General features: G+C 44.1%; 1 protein-coding gene across 1 annotated transcript in view; it reads right to left on the bottom strand.

The window, feature by feature from the left end:
- Nucleotides 1-3761: 3761 nt before the first annotated feature.
- magi2 (membrane associated guanylate kinase, WW and PDZ domain containing 2) overlaps nucleotides 3762-22275 on the bottom strand; it is a 215526-nt gene continuing 197012 nt past the window's right edge. The window contains 10 exon segments of the mRNA XM_022749101.1: nucleotides 3762-4507; nucleotides 7996-8134; nucleotides 12096-12239; nucleotides 13226-13445; nucleotides 14347-14563; nucleotides 16120-16305; nucleotides 16814-17074; nucleotides 18889-18891; nucleotides 21601-21790; nucleotides 22118-22209. Coding sequence (XP_022604822.1) covers nucleotides 3762-4507; nucleotides 7996-8134; nucleotides 12096-12239; nucleotides 13226-13445; nucleotides 14347-14563; nucleotides 16120-16305; nucleotides 16814-17074; nucleotides 18889-18891; nucleotides 21601-21790; nucleotides 22118-22209 — 2198 coding nt within the window.

Here is a 22275-nt window from a genome sequence, read left to right as displayed (position 1 = left end):
ATTGACACCCACTCCTCATCAATCAGTCATTATTGGTTTAGATACAGATGTGTCACAGGAGGTTTAGTTATACAGTTATGAGCTCTTAAATGTCCTTTTCACTGTTTTCAAATACATCACATTGTGTTATTAACCATATATTAGGTGTTATAAATACTGAACAGGGGGGTTAAAGCAAAGTGTTACTCATGCACTTATTCAATATAAAGTCTAATGCTTTCATAAAAAGAGACAACCACAATAAATCACACAGCAGCATATCCTAAATGAATCTTTCACGTTGTGTCAAGATTTTCTTTTATTTTGACAGCGTTTCAGAATATCTTACAGGTAAACAAGATTTTTGCAAAAGTTAATATATCCATAGCGTTGCATTTCATAAAAATAGTTGCTCCACTTACAGTCTTTGTGACCATCAATAGTACACTGAGTCATATTTATAGAGATATTTGTTCAGGGTCTACACACTGCTATAGCACTACACAGTGATACTGAGCCGCTTGGGTGTTAGGTTTATGGTGCAGCATGTGCCGTTGTTGCAACACACACTTTGCAAATACACCTCTAGATGTCTTTGTTTTTTGTTCTTTTTTTTTTTTTGCTTTCCATACAAAACTACTTACAATTTGGTTCAGTGGAGACAGCTCAGACGTGGAAAGCAGTGAGTTGTGCAAAGGCTGAGCAAAACGTACGCACATATTTTTGTTCCTGTGTCAGACAGGAGTCACTAAATAAAGGAGCAGCCCGCTCAAATGGGCGTGATGATGCAGTATGCAGGCAGCATCTTCTCCCTTCAGTCTAACAAATGTTAAATTTAAGTTTGGGGCTTGTTTTGTGATGTTCACGCTGCGTACCATCTACAAGTGATTGAAGAGCTGAGCCGTTTGTGCCAGGCTGATGATTTTCTCCGACATAATAATTAATATCCCAAACCCTCTGTGTTGAGATTGTGCTTTAAAGTCAGTCTGCTTATTCCTCGTGTAATTACAGATTACAATGGCAAACATAATGACTTGTCTCCCTTTGCTCTTTTATGCTTTGAACACCGTCGGCCTTTCCCTCAGCAGAGGAAGGAGAAGAAACTTTTGTTATGGTATTATCCAGAATTGTGATTCTTTTTTTCTGTTAAATGTCGACTCATTTGGAAGAAATATATATCACTCAGAAATAACATGTCTGTAAAGAAGATTCAGATGCCAGGTTAAGATTTGTAGATCTCAAAAAATTGACTGTTCATTAAACCCCTTCCCCCAAACAGGGATTCAATCATAGCTTAGCAACTTTAAGTCCGCAGGCACGGCAGGCCTGTCGAACTCTGGATTGCTCCACATGTCAAAGTGCTGTTCATGGGGCCGTGGAAACATCAACACTCTGTATTAAGAGTTTGAAAGGAATCAAGTGTGATTATCTGCTCTAGTGTGAGATGCATTTGTTAGCATGTCCAGCTAACTACTTTACTACCTAATGTTAGCAGGGTAAAGTCAAGTTTACACTCCAGTAACTCCAACCATTGTTAGCATTATGTTCACTAACCTTGTAACGTTTGTTAGTTTCCATCCTAAACCTTTTCTCTTACATTCTTATCAACATTCATACAATGCTAGGACTTTCTTTACACTGCAATACAACACTAATGCTGTTTCTTTATATCTTTTATATCTCCTCTAGTTGTTAAGCATCATATGCAGCCATCAACTTCCTGTTTGAAACACATTTTACAAGGTTCTTGTTATTAAACTGGAGTCAGCTTTTTCACCCATTTTGAGGAGCAAATGTTAGCTTAATTTGCTAGATAGCTATAGCGGATAAAATCTGCTAGCAACAGTTATCATTTTAGCCAAAACTGTCCGTTACTGCCCAGAAAGCACAAGCCAGGTTGCTGTTGTCTGAAATCCAGGACCCACTGTTTCAAAGATAATTGAGAAACGTAAACTGCAAATGTACCGTGCAAGAATGGAAACCTAGCAACAGTAAGAAAAGGTGGCAGGGCTTTGCAAACGGTAGCAATTGTTTTTGTTTAAAAATGTACAAGCGCATAGCCATCACTATGAGACAAAGTCTGGAGCAGATACGTAAGCTAAAAAAAAAACATACGGGGAGCTTTGGCGAGGACATGTACTTCTTAATAACACAGTGTAGACAGAGTCACCTAAAAACTAATGAAATTCAGCAGCTGACAGTGGCTGTGACAAGTGCAACCTCTTCAAGCCGGTCTGGAAATAATAGAAAAGTTAGATTTTCAAATCAAGGCCGTTCTTTCATTCAGGTCACAGACTGTTAGGCGAGCGAGCTTTTGACAAGTGAGACTGATTCTTTGACGACTCAATATCAGATTGTACTAATTCAGTTTGGTTTGGGTTCAAAGCTCTGCCCTGCGCTGACATTCGATCATTACACCAAGCGATTCTTCATGGAAATTACTAGTGTCAGACCTCATTAAGAAATCAGTAATGAAAAGTATCGTGACCCAAAACGAACTACTTGCACAAATAAGGACCATCAATACCTCTGGTAATGGACTAATTTTCATACATAAACTTGTGAAATAAATTATGTATTTCACCTTATCACACTCTGAAAAAATACAGTTTATTATTTATATCTGTAGAGTTGGTGTTTTATAGCAGCCTGTTTCGAACCCTCTAAAGTGTTTTGGAGTTGAACCTTTGACTTTAAAAGCCAACCTCTCTGTCAGTCTAAGGCACTCTGCCCCTCGGTCGGTATCATGTGAGCTCCTTCTCTCAGCATCCGGCTGGACACCGCCACCGTCGCGGATTGCTTTGTTCGTTAAGCACAGAAATGAGAAAAATGGATTGACACGACACCCCCTGCTGAACTCGGGTTGATTCGAGCGCAAATAGACCGTGCAGTCAACCGCAGCGGGCCTGGCGAGACCCTAAACTGCAATCACAGGGCTGAACTGGAGTGAAGAAGAAGAGGGAGGAAGTCGGTGTGGGTGAAAGTTCTGGTCCACGTCGCCCCGCTTCGCTTCGCCTCGCTCGTCTAATCATGGACTAGATTTTCCATCGGCTCAGCTATAAGGTTCTGTTCGCTTAAAGATGATCTTATTTACAAAATGATCCCACATATTCATATTCATTATAATATATCTATGTCTATAATCATCTGATAGATTATTCAAGACAGATTCAGGCCCACACAGTCTCTGTTAAGGCAAAGTTCTGTTGATAAGTTTCATCTCTGCTGTCACTCTGTGTCCCATTCGCTCTTGTCAAAAACAGGCAGACCTTCTTTTTAACATTCCTTTTCATAAAATAGACTCCATTGTGTAGATATATATATAAAAAAAAGTTCAATGACAACTGACAGTTGCTCCCTGTCATGTTGTTTATATTTGCATGTTTGTCCCCCAGTTCTGCTCAGGGAGAACTCAAAATAGAGTTCCTCAGAGTTTGTACCCTCCAGAGTGATTCCCCGCCACGCTACACACACATTCTACTTGCTTTTCCATTATTTTTTTTTTTTTTTCAAAAAGTGGATGATTTACCAGTTCTTAAGGTGGTGGGTGTAAAATATTTCTCAAAATAATTTAGAGTACAGTATCATAAATAAAATTCTAAAAACACGTGGTCCAGATCACCCTGCTCCCCCACCTCCTTGGTTTTGACTCTGGTCCATGGGAGAACGGGTTTGAGGGGGAGATAAAGGAGCACAGGAAAGTGTGAGGATGGTGGTTTCATCCGGATGGGGTGGTTTAGTTCAGATGAGTGTGGCCACTGTTTTCAGCTGGAGCTGTGGTGTTATCTGCTCAGCGTGGACGTGCCTGTGCGCAGCGTGCTGGGCAGCTTGTCTGATCCAGGGATCTTCCAAGGCCCAGGAGAGACCGTGGCCTTCCTCCCCGCTGCGCTGCTGCTGATGCTGCTGCTGCTGGTGCTCTTGTTGGGCAGGCTGGGCCGGCTCTCTCCCAGGCCCCGGTCCAGTTCCCTGGACCTGGGCTTGCCCTGCTCCGGCTCCACCTGCTGCTGCTGCTGCTGCCGCCCGCCGCTGTAACGCTCCACATCTTCCCTGCTGTTTCCGTTAGTGTGTGGGAGCTTGGAGCTGCTGGGAGAGTGGGCGGATTCTCTGTTGTCCCCAGTGTTTCTCTCCTTGGACCTCCCTCTAGTGCTCCTGGAAGGTTTGGGCTCCCCACTCTGCCCCTCCTTGCCCCCTTCCCCCTCAGCAGTGGGCTGCACCCTGTGCCCCTTGCGGGTGGACCTGCCACCCTCTTTCTTTGCTCTGCCGCTCCCGCCGGTTGTAGCCGCTCTCCTCCCCTGGCTGATCGGATCTGGGTTTAGCAGCTCGGCCTTCTGGGGGCTCTTCGAACGCTCTGTCCTGCTGTCTCGTGCCACCAGGTCTCGAGGGACGTCCAGAGGCAGCAGGTGAGGTGGGTCGGGGGCCGGGGCCAGATGAGATGAAGGCGATGACATGGAAAGGCTGTCGATGGGAGGGGCTACTTCCGACAGGCTTGGGGAGGCTGAAGGGCGAGCATCCCATGGGGCGGCATTGTCTAGAACACACATACACACAGTCAATAATATGAAAACCACACAAACAAACACACACACACTCTGCTTAAAAGCTTGCTTGCACGCATGCCACTGCATAACCGAACACAAACACTAAATCAAAACAAGAATAATCACCACAGCAATCATTCCTATTCTACAAGCTAAAAGCATTAAAGTAAATATCCAGGCAGCACAGCAACATACTTCCGAGCGTGTCGTAGGGCAACTCTACTTTTAGACAACATCAATCCGCCCCCCATAGCTCTCTTTAAAGCCTCTGCCAATCTAAAACCTTGGCGTAAAATCGAAAACAGGTTTAATGAAATGGATGATGTGCCCAATAAGGTGGTGCTATAGCGAGAATGAAAACCTCAGGGGCCAAGTGCCTGTCTCTCTTAAGCCTGAAGAAGTCTGTATCCAGCGTAGCGGCTGCAGTGAATCTGCAGCGCGCTCCTCCACAACTCTCCACTCTCACGGACTGTTAGCTTCCGTTTCTGCACTGATGAGCCTCGGCCATCACTTATTTTCAGTGGGCTAGGCGGTGGGGGCGGGCAGAGGCTAGGCTAGCTACAGTAGCACCATGAGGCCCAATTATAAGGAGACTCTCGTTGCAGAGTTGAGTATATTAGATGCAGGACTGAGAGGGGAGACATTCCTAAGTGCATTGGAGCTTCACCTATCGCATGCCTTCCACAATGAGGGATATTAGGGCCCTATGTGTGTGCACGTAATATTGCGTGTGTGTGTGTGTGTGTGTGTGTGTGTGTGTGTGTGTGCTGGACAGATAATTCACACGATGTATTAACACTTCTTATAAGCTCAGTTAAAGCTCTGGTCTCCTTACATTTCTGCTGAGTCGCCACAACACATTACAAACTACAGTATGTGAATTTGTTCTATATGAGAGCAGCTGATCAAAAGTGACATTTCACTCCTTAAACCTGCAATAACTTTGTTTTTGGCCAATTTGAAGCAGCAGAAACCAGCTGACAGCACTGGCATATTATCATTACATGATGAACTTGTTGGCACACATTTTCTTATTTACACATCCTGCAGATACGGAGCAACATTAGCATTCGTCTGGAGTCATGTCTGTGTCCACCTGATGAATGCAAGACCAACATTCACTTTCCTTTTAGCTCTGTTTTGTGCTCCACTGACTCCTGAGGGAAATATCCAGCTCTTTAACTGCTAAATGCTCCATTATGTTCATTAGCTAGACGCTAACTTTGTCTGTCCGCTGTTAGGAAGTGAACAGTGGGTTTTTAGAGATGTTTTGCTGCCTAGTGGGGCTGAAAATGAGGCTGTGAGAGTGAAACAAATGGCAACGTTTCAGGCTGGAAAACTTCAACAATGAGTCGAAATAAGGAAGACGGTTTTGTGGAGTTGAGAACTACAGTTGTGTTATATTTCTCTGCGGGTTCATCCCCGTTAACATTACACATAGTATTTTACATTGGTTTAAAATCAAACTTAAAATACTCAGTTTAGGAGATGTCTTAAATTAATTAAGTTAGTAAGTTAGTTAGAAAGATGTTTAGCATCTAACGAAAGATGAAAGTTGCATTGTGGGAGCTGTAGTTTGATCCAGAGGGGCTTCAGCTTTAACCCAGGATATTTTGTCGACTGCTGCAACAGTTTTGCCCGTTATCTGTTTAATCTACTGCAAGACACTGCAGCTTTGTGGAAATACAGCACTAATGACTACTGGAGATTAAGATTACAGACTTAACATAGAAAATGTGAGGACTTTTATCTTTAAATGAAGAGTGGGGCTCAATCCGACTGGCTCTTCCTCTCTGAGCATACACGTGATTCATTATGGGATGTCATTATTCAGTTTACTTTGATATACATAGCAAAGAAGTTCTACTCTCTCTCTCTAAGGACGCGTGACTCTCATTACTTTGATGAACATGTGCCCTGACGGTGCAGCTCTGACGCTAGAACACAAGCACGAAAACTCACACAATGCCACACAAACACATGCACACAAGGATAGCCATGCACATGGCCACAACTGCATGTTTTCATGCAAACACAATATTCTTCAGTTTGCATTTAACTGTTCCTTAAAAGCACAGCACAAGAACCCGAGACAAAAATAACTCGTTCCTAAGTATGCTAATGTTTTAAACAGCCTAATTAATCACCGTAGATGATTTGCATAACCTTCCACTATGCAAATAAAGTGCCTGTAAACTACGAGTGATGAAATGCTGAATCAAGCCCACGCAGAATGGAACATGTGGTTTAAGATGCTGCTTCAGGGAAACTCAGAAACAACATTAAGGATCTCTAATGATGGAGCTTTGTGACTTCGGGATGACCACACTAAGACTCCCTGTGTGCATATTTGAAGGCTGCAGAGTCACCTCGAGGCAAGTATCACAAAAGCGCTCCACACAGACAGATTAAATCTCCGACTGGAAGGGGGCTGGCAGAAAACAGTCGACATGGGGAAACCACATCACCCTCTATTTCCTGTGTTTAAGGGCTGGAGGGAGACCACTAAGGCCAAACGCTGATGAATGTGTGTCACTGGGGGCTTTAGTGCCGCGGTGTTCCCCTTAAAATGGTTTTCTCCGGAGTGAGAGGATGGTGGAAAAGTGAGCGTCGTGCTGGTGCAGAAGCCACAGGAGTGAGTGACGCATTGGAGTTTTATTACCAGCGGTGTCAAACAAATAAATGTAGCCTTCCAGGCTCAATTCGTGCTGCGCTGAGATTTCACTGGGTAAATAATCGGTCGCAATATTTTACGTTCATCTCCTCTGGCTGACCCAGGGTGAGCACTCATTTCGTGAGCCTGTAGGTAGCTGTTGGCCACTGATTTATCTTTCTGTCAGGAGGAGAGTTATGTTTACTAATTTTACAGCCTCCCGCAGCCTGGAGTGACTTTTATTCATTATTCCAAATGCTGAAAGGCAAAATCTTCAACCATTCAGGCGGGGGGGGGAGGGGCGTTCAAGGTTATAAAAAGAGAGTTGCTTTGATATGAAAGTGTCAAGTGCATCTCGGACATGTGGGTACAACAAAACAACACACACAAACCACAGCAACAGAAAGCCAGGGGTCGAGTGAAGAGAGAAACATTCGTATGGTCACAAACCGTGTCTTTAGGGTGGCCCATTAGGAAGAAATAGGGGGAGCCATGCTTGTCACTTTTCATGCACATGGAGAGACTGGAAGATACCATTCCTATAGAAGGGGAAGTAACAACCTAGACCAATCAATTAGTGATAGATCACTGAAATGGACAGAAGATAAACTAGTGTTAGTCAGGTTGAAGAGACATCAGATTCTTTTTACTGTACAGTGAAATACAGAATACAGTGAGTTTATAAAGACATGAATATAGACACATGCTAGAATAATGTTATCAAGAGTTGAAGTGATATTAGGTAAGACAGTGAAGAGTTACAGTCTAAGAGTTAAAAGGTAAGAAATGATCCTTTAGACAAAGGAAGTAGTTGCTGATACTTACCGTACTCTGGGACCTGCCCCGTGCCCCTCTTTAGGAGCAGACGAACACGCCGGCCTCCAGACTTGATCAGCTCGATCGCCCTGGCGTGGGTCATGTCCCGGGTGCTCTCTCCATTGATCTCAATGATCTGGTCCCCGACCTGGAAGTCAGGAAGTGTGTGACAGAGAGTAAAAGAAGTTGTAAACAAACTTTCCATACGACATCGTGTTAAAGGGAACAGTGAGGCAACAGTGAGGCGAAGCAGCTTCCCTGTTTGGACACGATGGCGCCCTCATGCACAAAGCAAGATACACAAAGAAGGAGTTTTCTGAGTTTGGTGTGGAAGAACTTCAAGAGCCTTGACCTCAAAACCCACCAGACACCTTTGGGATGAGGCAGAACACAGACTGTGAGCCGGGCCTTATCATCCAACATCAGTGTTGACCCTGGCTGAGTCCCTGGAGGCTGAACAGAAGCTGCAGGAGCAGATTCATGCTCATAGGTTGAGAATGAGATCTCTGAGAATCACGTGTTGCTGTATTCGACTGCTCTGACTGGGCTGAGTGAGTTTTTAGTTTTGAAAGGTGCGTGTGGTGATGTCATGAGGCCTGACTCTGCTTCTGCTTCAAATTCTTTATTTTATTTTTAGGTTAAAGTTGGCTTACATCTGGTGTATTATATTTTATTACTTAGGGCAGAGGTTTCAAAGTGGGAGGCGGGCCTCACCAGGGAGGCTCCAAACAGCTTCACGGGAGGCTCAGTAAATGGAAGGAAAAAAACATTATTACATTAGTTATCAAAAGGGGATCAAGTAAATTAGTCTAAATGTGTGTGATTTGATTAAAGAGTAGTTCAGAGATAAAATCTTACTGTTTTTTCCACTTTCCCAGAGTCAGAAACTAATAAAAGCCTCAGGACAGACCAATTTTATGTGTTTGGTTTAGTCTCAAGTTTTGTTACGTTAGTGTATGTATATTATTTTTTAAAAACGCAACATGAGTGAATCTATTTTAACAACAATATCTTTTCATTTGTATGGAGGAAACCACCTCAGATAACTCTTCTTACAAGTCTTTTTTTCTGCCACAAACTTCAGGCAGCTTTGTTCAGTGACTGATAAATACTGTGTGAGTTCAGAGCAGCCAAGTACAGAAAGCAGTGGATCAGGACTGAAGCTGCGTTTATAGATTTAAGCGTACCAATAAAGCTCTTTGACCAGTGACTGTGAAGCATGGCGCAAACCCAGATTGAAACATGGCCTGCGCCGTTTCACATCTGAATCAGAATATAGAAACCGATGAATATGTTAAAGGCGCTTTTGTGTTTGAATAGTGAAGCTTCAAATTGTAGACTGGCATATCTGAGCGCAGGGTGTGAAATGCAGACTAAGAATGACTAATAGAAACACTACATTAATGATATTACATCTACATCAGGTGCCGTCTTGTTGCAAGTTCATGACGGCACAAGCGAGACCAGCAAATTAATGACGGTGTTTGAAAACCGGCGATTGACTCAGTCGTGATGCAGCAGGTTTGAAAACCAGTGCGCCGCCTGCGAAATGGAATATTAACGAGCTTCTTTTATTGTGGATGACAGTAATTTATTAAGATCAATATGGATCTACAGTTCATTGGCTTTCACATGAGCTTCTCTAAGCATTACCAGTCATGAACTGGTGTCAGTTATAATTAACTTCTGCAGTAATTTCGACGTGTAATTTGATTGGAATTATGGTCCACCCATTCTCACGGCGCTGCTAAGAAACATACTGAGACGTCCTGATGAATATTAATAATCAGCGAATATAAAATGACCATAACTGCAGGAGCTCAGTTAACAGCTGATGTAAACATTAACTGGACTATCTCTCTTTTTTGTGACTTCCCTCTGCTGTACAAGAGGACGGGTCACACGAGTCCCGCTCCCACTCGTCAATGCTCGGAGAGACAGCTCCCCGCTTGACTAATGGGGAGGATTCATGGGGAACAGGACAAAACGCACCGGCCAATTACGCTAACAAATGGAGAAGTCCTCCGGTAATGGCCGGGGTAATTTGAAAGTCAGGAGCGGACTCGAGTCGGGAGAGGGGGAGTCATTAGGTGTCATTACAGTGGTCTGAGGAGAGGTGGAAGGCAAGATGGTTTGCTCATTAATCCTCACCTCCTAACAGCAGAGGAGAGTGATCTCCATTTTCATCTTTAATAAAGAAGGAGCTAAAGTTGAATGGACAGCATGTGAATGTGGAGCACAGGGAGTGTGCGCTGTAATGGAGCTGGAGTTGCTTCTATTGCACCCGATGCCCACATACACCTCTTTTTATTGAAGTTTTAAAGCTCGGCGAGGTAATAATAGGAAATGCTCAATGATTATCTAACTTCATAAAATATTCCTAAAAGTCACTGTACTGGCACTTAAACCTGAGAAGAACATAAGTTTAAACTCGCTAGAATTTGTTATTGCTCCTTGTTCCTGATTGGTTTGTGGCAGCCGGGGTCAAAATAGATTTTTATTGCCTTTTTAAAGATGTGACAAAGTACCTGTTGAGGAGAAATGACTTGGCTTCAACTCAAAATGTCAGAGTGACTACAGGGAGTCACAGTGCAAGTGGGCTTTTGGGTTTCTGCACCTCAGTACATGTCAAAGCAGCACTCAGATCCAAAGTGACAGGCATGTCGAATGCTTTTTAACCAGTGTCTCACATTTACTTGAGTCAAACATAGATTGATTCCTCTCTGCACCCGCCAGTATGGATCCAGGCTTGTTGGAAGAGAGATCAAAGCTTTCTCTGCACCTTGTTCTCTGAAATTTATTCAAGAGCACAGAGTTGAGTTGATTTCAATATCCTACCAGCGGTGTTACTGCCCGGCCATTCGTCTGTGACAAATCAGACTCAGTGCTGGAAAGTAACTACTCAGGTACAGTTATGAGCTTCTTGTGTTTGTTGAGAATTTATTTAATTTATTAATTTTATGCAGCTTCAGAAATCAACTCCTCAGCATTCATTAATTCATTAGCTATATCACTCCTCCCTTTGAGATCGTTTAGCTCAAACTCAATCAGCTACAACAGTCAAATGTCGCCTAACAATAATCTAATAATGTCAAATTTACTGTTTACTTTACAATAATAGTTTTGACATTTACTTTTACCTAAAGCAAGATTTAGGACTTTTACTCGTAAAGGAGTATTTTACATTACTGCACTGGTACTTATACTTAGTTAAAGGGTCTGAGTACTTCCTCCACCGCTGCTCAGACGTCATGGCGGTCTGAATCCTGAGTTTTAAGTGGAGCTCAAGAGGGAATCCCTCCTCCTCCTCCTTTTCCACCTACATCTGGGCCCACTGGACTCTCATCGACTGCACCACTGAGGTGGGAAAGTAATATCTCCCCCGGGGGCATTTTGCACACATTATCTTTGACAGGTTCATTACAGATAAGGAATGTAGAGCAGAAAAGCAGACTTGCTATCAGCCCCGGACGTAAAGATCGGGGGAACATACAAGTAACAGAAAAAGAGAAAAAGTGAGCGGGAGATGGAGAGCAACGTGTTGGCTGCAGGATTAAATCGGCACTGACAAACAGAGAAAAGCTACTGTGGAAGTTGCAATTTATGTTGCATGCAGCAAAGCACATGGATGCAGCACATGAGGGGGATTTACACTGCAGAGCCATGTGCTGTATTTGAATTTCTTTAGTATTTTTAGTACATCTTTATAAATTCAGAAATGATGTGTCTGCTTTCTCTGAATAGTACAGTAGCAACTATAGCTGGAGGGAGAATTGTGCAGCTATGCAAACATTAAAGTGCAATTTAAGTTGGCCCACTTAAATGTTTTATCTATCTTTATCTTTCGGAATATTATCTGTTACTAAATCCAGAGGAGAGATGAGATTTTAGGACCAAACTTCTGAAAAAACGACCAAAGGACAAACTGTCTCTGAGTTATTTTGGCAGATTATTTCTTAACCAGCTCTGAAAAGTTGCTGCTGAAGCTTTGATAAGATCAGACAATTACAGTTAGCGTCTGCCATGTAATCCAGAAAGATAGAAAACAGCTTAACCTTTGAAAAGGGGTGTAGTGGCTTTCTTAAAGGAAATTGCATCATCAAACCTACCCTCATCCTGCCGTTGCGGATCGCCGGTCCGTCCTCTGCCAGTCGTAGGACAAACAGGTCCATCTTGTACTCCCGCCCTCCGCGGATGCTGAAACCGAAGCCCTTCACACTTTTCTCCAGCTCCACCGTGAAGAAGTCAAAGTCCTGTGAAAGCTGAGACAAGCAGAGATCAGATATGATTAGATTCACTGAGAAAACAGACCATTACAGCAGAAAATAGTCTCAGGACTCAGCAAGAAAAATAAATGAATAAGAATGGAGCGAATGCAAGGTAAACATAATGCAACCAAGAATTGTATGAAATACATTATTGGTAAACTAGGGAGCTGTTCAAGAGAAAAACACTTTCTTCATCTGGAGGAATGTGTCTGTATCAGCTGTTCGCTTTGTCTGCACAGTTTTACAAACACAGATGACACCAAAGGAAAAGAGGCACAGATGTGCTAATGCTGGTGAAATAACTTGACAGTGTCAGCTTTAAGTAGAAATATGTGGATTCAATTTGAACAGAAACAGAGTTACAGTATATGTGAGGGTTTGTAGAAGAACTTTAGTAAAAAAAACCCCAATATATATGTATAAAATGAATTAGGGAATAGCCTGGAGACAGAACTGTGAACATATTGAAATAGCTGCAAAAACAATAAGGGAATGAAGAAATATGATACATGGCACATCCTTAAACTGACAACACAAAGGCTTTTCAGTGCTGTATATATTATGACAAGAGCAGAGGCTGAACAATACATCGGCCGATATTAGCTTTATTTTTAGTCTCCACCAACTCCTGTAGGAAATATCTGCCAGCTAAATGCTCCACTGCGCTCACCGGCTAATCATCAACTCTGCTGGAGTTTCCTACAGCAGCTGAAAACGAGGCTGACGAGAGCAGAGAGACTGAACCACAGCGGCGGAGATGTGAACCACAAAAAACCGAAACAAAGAGCTGAAAGCTGCTAAAACGCTTCACAGAGCTGCGGGGAGCTGCACAGTCAGGTGATGATTCTCAAAGAGAGACCACGTTCACATCACACACAAAAATACTGACTAGTGGATCTGCGTCTCCTTCACTCGTAAGTCTGTGTGAATTACGAACAGTTTCCTGCTGTGGGACACATCCTTACTTGAACTGGTGGCATCCTGTAGTCTGGGATGGCGAACTGCCTGGCGTCAGTAGCTAGCTGCCTGTAGTCGAGCAGCGGCGGGTGTCTGTAGTCCAGCGTGGGCGGCTGCCGGTAGTCTGCCACAGGCGGGTGCCGGTAGTCCACCGGCGGCTGTCGGTAGTCTGTGAACGGCGGCTGTCGGATGTCCGGTTTAACGTCTTGCCTCGCCTTCACCTCTGACCTGTAACTAACAGACCAATCAGAATGCGGGAAGACCTTCTATGAGCATTTCTCCTACTGTCTCCAGCCGTGCAACATCTTTGTGTTACATTTCGTTAAAACTAATGCTTTCTGAAAAGGCACTGGGTCACCCGGTGTTGACAGAGATGAGTTGTTTTGGTTCGCGCTGACAACCATTAAACAAGACCTAAATGAGGAAATTAAACAGTTTTTCCTCATGCGTCACATAAAATGTTTATAATGAAAACAAGTTCCCCCAGAGGCTGCTGATGCTGAGTACAAAGAGACTTGTAGACTGTGCAAAGCCGACGGAAAAGGCAATGACACTGTGGATTTTGGACCCCTGTAGATATTGGTAAAATATTCAAAAGATCTCTATAAAGAAGCAATTTATGTAAATAATTTAGCGCTCCATAAGAGTTAAGTGATGTTATACAACAAACTGGGGAGTGAGAGAGAGAGAGAGAGAGAGAGAGGGAGAGACAGGGTGAGAGATGAGGAGACAAGGTAGTGTGAACGAAAAAGACAATGTTAGTGAGAGTGGGAGAGAGAGAGAGAGAGAGAGAGAGAGAGAGAGAGAGAGAGAGAGGAAGAGGAGGAAACTGTGACAAGAGATGAAGAGGATGAAGACGTGACAGAGAGGCAGAGAGAATGGGGACGGAGGGAGGAAAGTGTCTGACTCGCTCGTACCTGCGTTCTCAGAGGAGCAGTGTTTTGCCCCAGAGACAGATAGAGGGCGAGCCTATAAGAATGCTTCACTGCGTCAGCAAATCATGACAGCTTTCAAGTCTGACACTATAAAACAACACGAGGATGACACGGGTTTCGTAACTGTTTGCTACCACTTTGACAAGAACTTGTCACGCTCTGTAACCCCCCTCCCTCCGTGTAAACTCCTTGTGTCTTACCTGCTCTCGTGGGTGTAGGTCTGAGGCGGAGGGGCGGGCAGCTGGGTCACGGGGCTCTGGTGGGGGATGGGGTTGGGTTGGCTCACGGAGGGGTTGGGTTCCGTCACTGCTGGGTTGGGCTGGGAGGCTGCCATGCTGGGCTGGGTCTTCGGGCTGTGCTGCTGGGCCATGGGGCTCTGCTTCTCTGAGCTGGGGGCTGAGGGGGGATTACTGATCTCTGCAGTTCAGGAAAAAGAGAACATGAGAAATATAATCAAGTACTTTTAACCTTTATTTAACCAGGGAAACGTGTTTTTTAAAGCTTAAACCTGCATTAATTGATTTGTTTAGCCACTTGGAGACTTAACAACAAGTTGTTAAGTCTTAAGATTAGCAAATAGCTGATTTTACACAACCAGCAGACACATTATCTGAACACTGGGTGTCATGTTTCTGGCCAACTATTCAACATTCACTCTTATTTTAGTTTTGTTCAGTTTCCACTAACTCCTGAGGGGAATATCAGGCTCTTCAGCTGCTAACCAGCGAGTGGATAACTTTGTCTGTGTGCTGTTTGATGCTGGGCTGGTAGCGGACAGTGGGTTGATCAGAGTGTTTTATCAGAGTGAGATATCGGGTTGATGAGAGCAGTAAATGTGTGAATCTGTAAAACTAAAACAACGAGCTGAAAGATGCAAAAACGCTTAAAGCGTAAAGCTGAGGGGAACTGCAGAGTCAAACGGCAAAAGATTAAAAAGTCTCAGCTCGTATTATCATCATTTGATCCATTATTAATATAAAAATATGGATTAGAAAGAACAACACCACTGTCGAAAACCAAAGTTAATCTTAAAGGTGCCCTGTGGAGTTTTCTTCTAAACAAACAAAAGTTTTGTTTACGTTCAGTATTTCTCAGCTAAAGTCAACGCATGTGTCCCTCAGGTCAAACAAATGTGTCGAATTCAACTGCTTTCACAAAACAAAATTTGCAAATCGTCGTCCTGCATCAACATCAACAGCTGTTGATCAGAGGGGTAACGTGAAACTTGCAACAGGATGTGGATCACCGTGTCCACGTGCACAATACTAACAAAATAAAAGCATTGCTCCACAGTGCTACTAGTGGTAAAAAACCTCCATGGGTTTCCTTCAACACAGCTCTGAACACAGAAGTTATAAATGTCCACGAATGGAAAAGCACACAACAGAAAAAAGCAGCTCAAGAAGTAAAGAGGCAAACCAGCCATCAGTGTCAATCAATCGTTGACATTTTGTCCATCTTTTAATCCATACTGTGGGTCATTTCTCAGTCTAATAAAGTCTGATAAAGGCAGTCATACTTGCTTAGCAGTAGTAGTAGTAATAGTAGTGGTAGTAGTAGTAGTTTTACGCTGGTCTGTTCGAGGTGAGTGGTTAAGAGTCTCTTTGGATTTAAAATCCCATTTTCAAAAGGAGATGTGACCATGATCGCAGCGTACAATAAGAACCACAGTCATTCTGTACTGTAACTACAAGAGACAAGCAGTTCTGTTCGAGCACTGCCATGCAACAGTGTTATGGAAACAGTGTTGATTTGGTGAAGAGAAGTGGCAGACGAGAAGAAAACAACTCCTAAATATGACAGTGAAAGTTAATCTAAAAATAATCACATTTCACAAAACTCATATTACAACTTTCATCTAACGGAGCCAATTCAATGACTGTCATAAATCATTGTCTCCCCAAAATATTGCAGATTCTGTATGTGTGTGTGTGTGTGTGTGTGTGTATGTGTGTGTCCATGTGTTCTCTCACCTTCCTGCGGTATGATCCTCAGGGTGACGCTGAGGCCCGCGTCTTTGATCAGCTTAACGATGTCGGCGTGGGGCATGTTGACGATGGACTGGCTGTTCACTGCCAATATCCTGTCTCCCACCTTCAGCTTCCCGCAGCGGTCGGCCGGGCTGCCCTCGATGATGCGGCCAATTTTATGTGGCACGGCTGTTGGAGGATTTCAAACGCAACACGCTGCAGGTGAAGACGCGCTCGGCGGCAGATTGGAGGATTACGCTCGTGTGTGCTCACACAGCACTCACTCACTGAATGACTGAATATGTCTCTGTCGCTCTCATTTTGCTATTCACCCCAGGCTTACGTAAGGCATCCAGGTTTTTTTTTTTTCCCTCATGTGTGTGGGCGATGCACTGATGCTCACAGCAGCAGAACAGAGATGTGTGTGACTGACGTATCGTGGGAGGGCATGCATAATTGAAGAGATAACATTAGAGGTGCTTCACTTTTTATTGAGCCATGACCTCTTCTTATACTTACGATTGCTACTTATGTTGACACTAGATTAAGATTACTTGTTAGTTAACATGTGTCTGAGAGGTTTCACATGAGCTTTAGCACTTGAGGCAGTTGTTATATAGAGTAGAGAGGATGACTGATGATGCATGAGCATCCACTTGACTCCATGAAACACCACTAAAACAATCATCGGACTCACTGTTAGTGGCGGCTGCCTCTGGCCGGTTGAGCGAGCTGATGATGACGAAGCCGAAGCCTTCGCTCTCCTTCCGATTGATGATGACATCACTGGGCTGAGCGTTGGGGGTCGACGTCCCGTCTGAAGTGGCCGTGTTGCCCATGCAGGTGTTGGGTGCCTGGGTAGCGCTGGTGCTGTTGCCATATGTGAAGTCGCTGCGCGGGGAGCTGTGCTGCGTGGAGACGGAGCCCGGGCTGCGGCCGTTCTCCGGACAGGACTCACCTGTGAGGGGAGGTAGAGAGCTGAGCTGTGCGTCTGCTGAGTGGAAGTGGCAGAGGAGGTGTTTAGATCCTTTAGGGACAGTATGAAAATGATCACAGGAAGGGGAAAGAAAAGTGGTAGGATATTGTAATTATTATTTTGGCACAGAACATGAAGTACAAAACTATAAACAAAATGTATTTAAAGTATCAAAAGTAAAAGTAAAATAGCCCCTGTGGTGGATATGTTATTATACATTAGATTGTTCGGTATTCCAACTAAGTGTCTCCCTCAGATATTCACATTTTATGTAGTAGTTTAATGCTGTTTTTATGAACTGGAAATGCCATTATACGCTCAATATAGAGGAGTGGAACTGTTTCAGGTGATACGCCTCCTCCTCCTCATCGAGCAGTTGATATGATCATCGTTGTAGGGCAGTGAGCTGACCAAGAGAAGCGTGCCACAGAGATGATGCTGCTGCACAAGGGGCGCTCCATTCTTTGACCACAAGTCTCCACCCTGACATGAAGACAGTCTGGGTCCAATCAGCAAGTCCCATCATGCAGAGCGCTCACACAAGATAAACAAACCGGGGTTAAACGGGATATATCTCAGTCGATGTTTTCTCTATATTGATGTATACAGAGAAGCATGTGTACTGAAGCACCATCTTTGTTGAGACACCTCCAGCACTCTGAGCTGTCAAGCAAACCCACTCTGTGCAGCCTGGAAGGCGTCCAGTAGACTCTATTTATAATTTTCAATTGGATCAGTCTTGTTTGCAGCTCCCCTGACATTTTTTTCCCCATTGCTAAGAATCCCCCCCCCGCCCCCCGCCCCCCCCACTCTGCCTCTGTAAATGAGGTCAGTTTAAGTCAGTTTCCTCCGACCATACACTGGAATCTGCGGCCATGAGGATAATGGAGGAGCAGGCAGAGGTTTCACGACCACATCCAGAAGTATTTCGGACCAGCTCTACAGTGTCAACACTAGGTGGGGCTGTTGAGGAGGAGCCACAGTTTTGTATCAGTAGGTGTCTGAACTTTAAATGCTTCCAAAACTGGCTGTGTCGTAGGTCGAATTACAGCCTCGAAAGATTTTAAAGCTTCATCCTGATATAATTCACCAGGAACTGTGATACCTTTGTGAAACCAGGACTTTCAGAGGAACAGAAGGAGGGTGATTTATCCGTACAGAGCCGGGGATTCAACCAGATCCTGGCAGACCGCTGAAGATGGGCATCGAATTTGAAGATCTGAGCTATTCTCTTCCAAAGCCATTAAATATGGGGCAAGATAGGATGTGACCGATTGTGAGGGGCCAGTTTGGCCGTGATATAGTCCGTGGGCAAACGCTGCTTTCTAGATGTAACCAAGAGGGGGGGCTTTGGTCACAACGACTGTGAGGTAAATGGCAGAAATCCTACTTTCTAAAGGAATATTAGACACTTTAACCTTCAACAATGATTTAAATAAAACCATCTCTTTTTAAAGATCATATTATCTTTTTATGTAAGAAAGCACAATATTTCCCTATGAAATATTGTTATGTAGAATAATCAACTAAAGTACAAGTGCCTCTAAACTGTAGTCAATGTATACAGATATTTTCCACCTCCCATTGATGGACGAACACGTTGTAGGAGATCAAATTCAGTACTGAAATCTTCTCTTGTACAAATGAAGGCAATTTAAGATTCCTGTCTCTCTGTGTTGTTGTTACTCGAAGAATAAACCAGTGCGATACTTTATTGCTTTGGTGGAATCCAAAGCTAATCTTAAATGTGCAAAAACAATTAATTTTACATGCAAGAGCACTTTTTTTCCGCCTACCCCCTAAAATCGGACAAGCTGGAGCTAAAGCTCATCCCTGCGAAGAATCAAGAAGCAAACGCAACACAGCAGCGCGCCACAGAAACAGCAAAAGATCAGTCACAACGTGGTAAAAAACACATCATTAAAATGCAGCATCGAGTCAAACCAAAGACAGCGAAAAGCAGCTTCTAGCACCTCTCTATGTGTGTGTGCATTCTGGCATACTGAGTGATCAAACCTGATGTTGCTGTTTTGATAGCTCACCGGGAAGCAGCGCTGTGGTTTTCTGTAGTTTAACAGTCAGGAATTTAAACTGTCTCTTTGGTTTACTGAAATAAAGTTACATGGAGATTTGTCGCTGCAAAAGGGTTCATACCCACATGTAGTATTTCTTTACACCAACAAGTGCACAAATAGTTATTTTATGAGGGGAGAAAATAGTCCCCCCCCAAAAAAAAGGGGAATAAATTGTGAAATGTGGGGCACTGGTGCAGGCAGAAGTATGAGCTCAGAGCAGAGAGCAGAGTTTGACACCTCGCAAAGTGCCAGTGGGAGTCAGACAATTAGGATGGAAGTAAGGGCCACAGAGGAGGCCAGGCATGAGTCAGACAGTAGCCTTTGGTGAGATGAAATTGACAGAGAGGGCGGAATAGAGTGGGAAGGAGTGGATTGTTGAGAACAGTGTGTGCATGTGTGTGTGTGTGTGTGCCTGTGTGTGTGTATGTGTGTGTGTGTATGTAAGGGGGGGGGCAATAATAACGAGAGCAGAGGAGGCTGGAGTTCACAGGAGAAAGTGGCGTCCCGGTCTTCAGACTCGGAAGGCGAATGAGCTCGAAGGACCAGAGAGCGACGGTGTGAGGAAGAGCAGGAGCTAATGTGTTGTTTTAGGAAGGCTAATTACTCAGAGATTAGCGCTTCAGTTTTCTGACTGATTAAATCCTGTTTCCTGAATCATTACAGGGACAGGAACTGTAGCCGTGAGCAGTAGAAACAGGAGGAGGTGAGAGAGGAGCGCAGTGAGGTGGAGAACAGAGATGTGAGCGGCCTGTGAGATCAGTTCACTTCATAATCCAGTATTTTAAAGATAACGTGTGCAGGATTAACCATGTCCTTTGACAGTCCACCGAAAATAGACGCTTTCAGTGGGTGAGCAGTCAGTACATCTCAGTCTATAATTCTTATCCATCATCTATCTCAAGGATTCTTTTCTTTTCAGGCATTTTGTGCTTTTATTTTGATAGTTGCACTGAGAGAAAGGCAGGGAAGTCAGAGAGAGGGGGGGGGGGCGGGGGAATAACATGCAGCAAAGAGCCACAGGTCGGATTTGAACCCAGGTCGCTGTGGTTAAAACTAAACCTTCACGGTACGCGCTCTACGAGGTGAGCCGCCCCCATCACATGTTTTTATTAAGGTCAACAAATCCCAAAACCTACAGTGTCAGTACCTTCAGTCTGTGGCACTCAGCCCCCCAAAAACACTTGTTCCTACTGAGGATTTCAGTTTCATTTTAAAAAGGCGACTTAGCGTTATTTCCTTTAACAGCTGGGCACTGTAGTTTTTTTTTGTGTAAATGTTACTGAGACAGGAGTAACAAGTGTATGTGCTGGGAACTACATTCAGATGCAAATTAATACACATTTGCTGCATTAGTATTTACAGCAGCAGGACACCAGCAGTGCCCACGTTCTTCATTATGAAGGAACATGTCACACAGTGCAGCTCCGTGGCACAGAGAATTAAACAGAGGAGACATATATAAAACTTGCTAGTGCGATGAATACATCGTTTGTTTTGTAGGATCTGTGGACAGCAAAGAAAAGTTTATATCACTAGTGTCACACACTGTATATTAGAAAACTGCTACTTCCAGTAGAATAGAGCATCAGCAGCGACTTCATGGTGCAACTCAAAAATACAACCAATAAAGTCATGACAGATTTTTCAAAAATTCTGCCCATCTCCTCTCTCTATAACTAACAGCCCATTGGTTCACAGTTTGAATTTCTCTGTCAATGCTGTATCCAGGTGGCCCAGCGGTCAGGACTCGTACCATGTAATCACAACCCGAACTGAACCTGTAATCACACTCGGTCACTGGTATCATGTCACCTCACTTGCTCTCTTTTGCCATGTTTCCTTTCCGTCTGTTCTCTCTGCCATCAACAGACGCTAAAACAAGCGTTTCTGAGGGCGCCTCGGTGGCTCGCCTGGTGGACTGGTGCCACGTGGGCTTGGTCCTGGCCATGGGTTCGAGTCCGACCCGCGGGCCTTTGATGCACGTCATCGCCTCTCTCTCTCTCTCTCTCTCTCTCTCTCTCACTGTACTATCTGAATAAAGGCAAAAATGCCCAAAATATAACTTTAAAAAAGAAAAGACAAAAAGAAAAGAGTTGATTTTCCATCTGCTGCAAACCTTTAAAGAGCAGATTTCGCAGGCAAAGTCATAAAAAGCTCATAATTACAATCACATTTCAGTTGTATTGCTAAAATTATTTTCCTTTTCAGCAGAATTAACTCTTGATTATTTTTCAATGAATCATTCACTTAAAAATAATAAATTTCTAATCACAATTTTCCCGAGCCCGAACAGCAAATTCTCACATTTGAAAAGCTTTAGAAACTTTATAAATTACTTTTACGACAATCAACCAAACGATTAAACATTTAAGTGATTTGATGATAATGACAAACAAAACAGTCTACCAGTCATCTCCGTCCATGTTTTCTCACCTGCCGGGACCCTCCTCCTGATGACCAGGTTGACCTGGCCGTTACGCGCCGCCCCGTGCATCAGGTCGATGACGTATCTGTGCGGCTTCCCCACCACTGGGATCCCGTCCACGAACAGCAGCTCATCGCCGGGCCGCAAGCGTCCGTCCAGGTCTGCCGGACTCTTCTCGATGATCGCCCCGATCAGGATCTATTGTCATACATTAAACTGTTATAAACAGGAAGTGCGGGTCCAGTGTGTTCGGATGCTGGACTACAGTGTTTAAGTGTCGCATGCAGTGGGTGTTAAAGTGGTTGTTATGCTGATTAATAATCAGCTGAATAGAAAGTGTGAATATTGCTTTGTTACTGTGACAGACAGCAAAAGACACCAAAGCAGCCAGAGCCATCACTCTCTCAGGGGTCAAAGGTCAAGGGTTAGGTGTAGACAGTGTGTGTGTAGTGGGTTAGAGAGGAGAAAATGACAGGGTTCCACGCCCATCGCCATACGAGCCTTCTCACGCGTCTCCGGACTCACAGGCTGCCCGGCCTCGTCCCCGCCCAGCACCCGGAACCCGAACCCTGACTTCTGTCTGCGCAGGTGGACCTCGATGTCCTGGTACTCCGCTCCTGTAGCAACACGACCACAGAAGACATTCAAATCCTGGTAGCTTACAATTTCTTTCATAACAGTGT

This window comes from Seriola dumerili, unplaced genomic scaffold (genome assembly GCF_002260705.1).
Source record: "Seriola dumerili isolate Sdu_G_001 unplaced genomic scaffold, Sdu_1.0 BDQW01000138.1, whole genome shotgun sequence".
Lineage (NCBI taxonomy): Eukaryota > Metazoa > Chordata > Actinopteri > Carangiformes > Carangidae > Seriola > Seriola dumerili.
The sequence above is the reverse complement of the archived record's forward strand: the minus strand, read 5'-3'. Positions and strand labels throughout refer to the sequence as shown.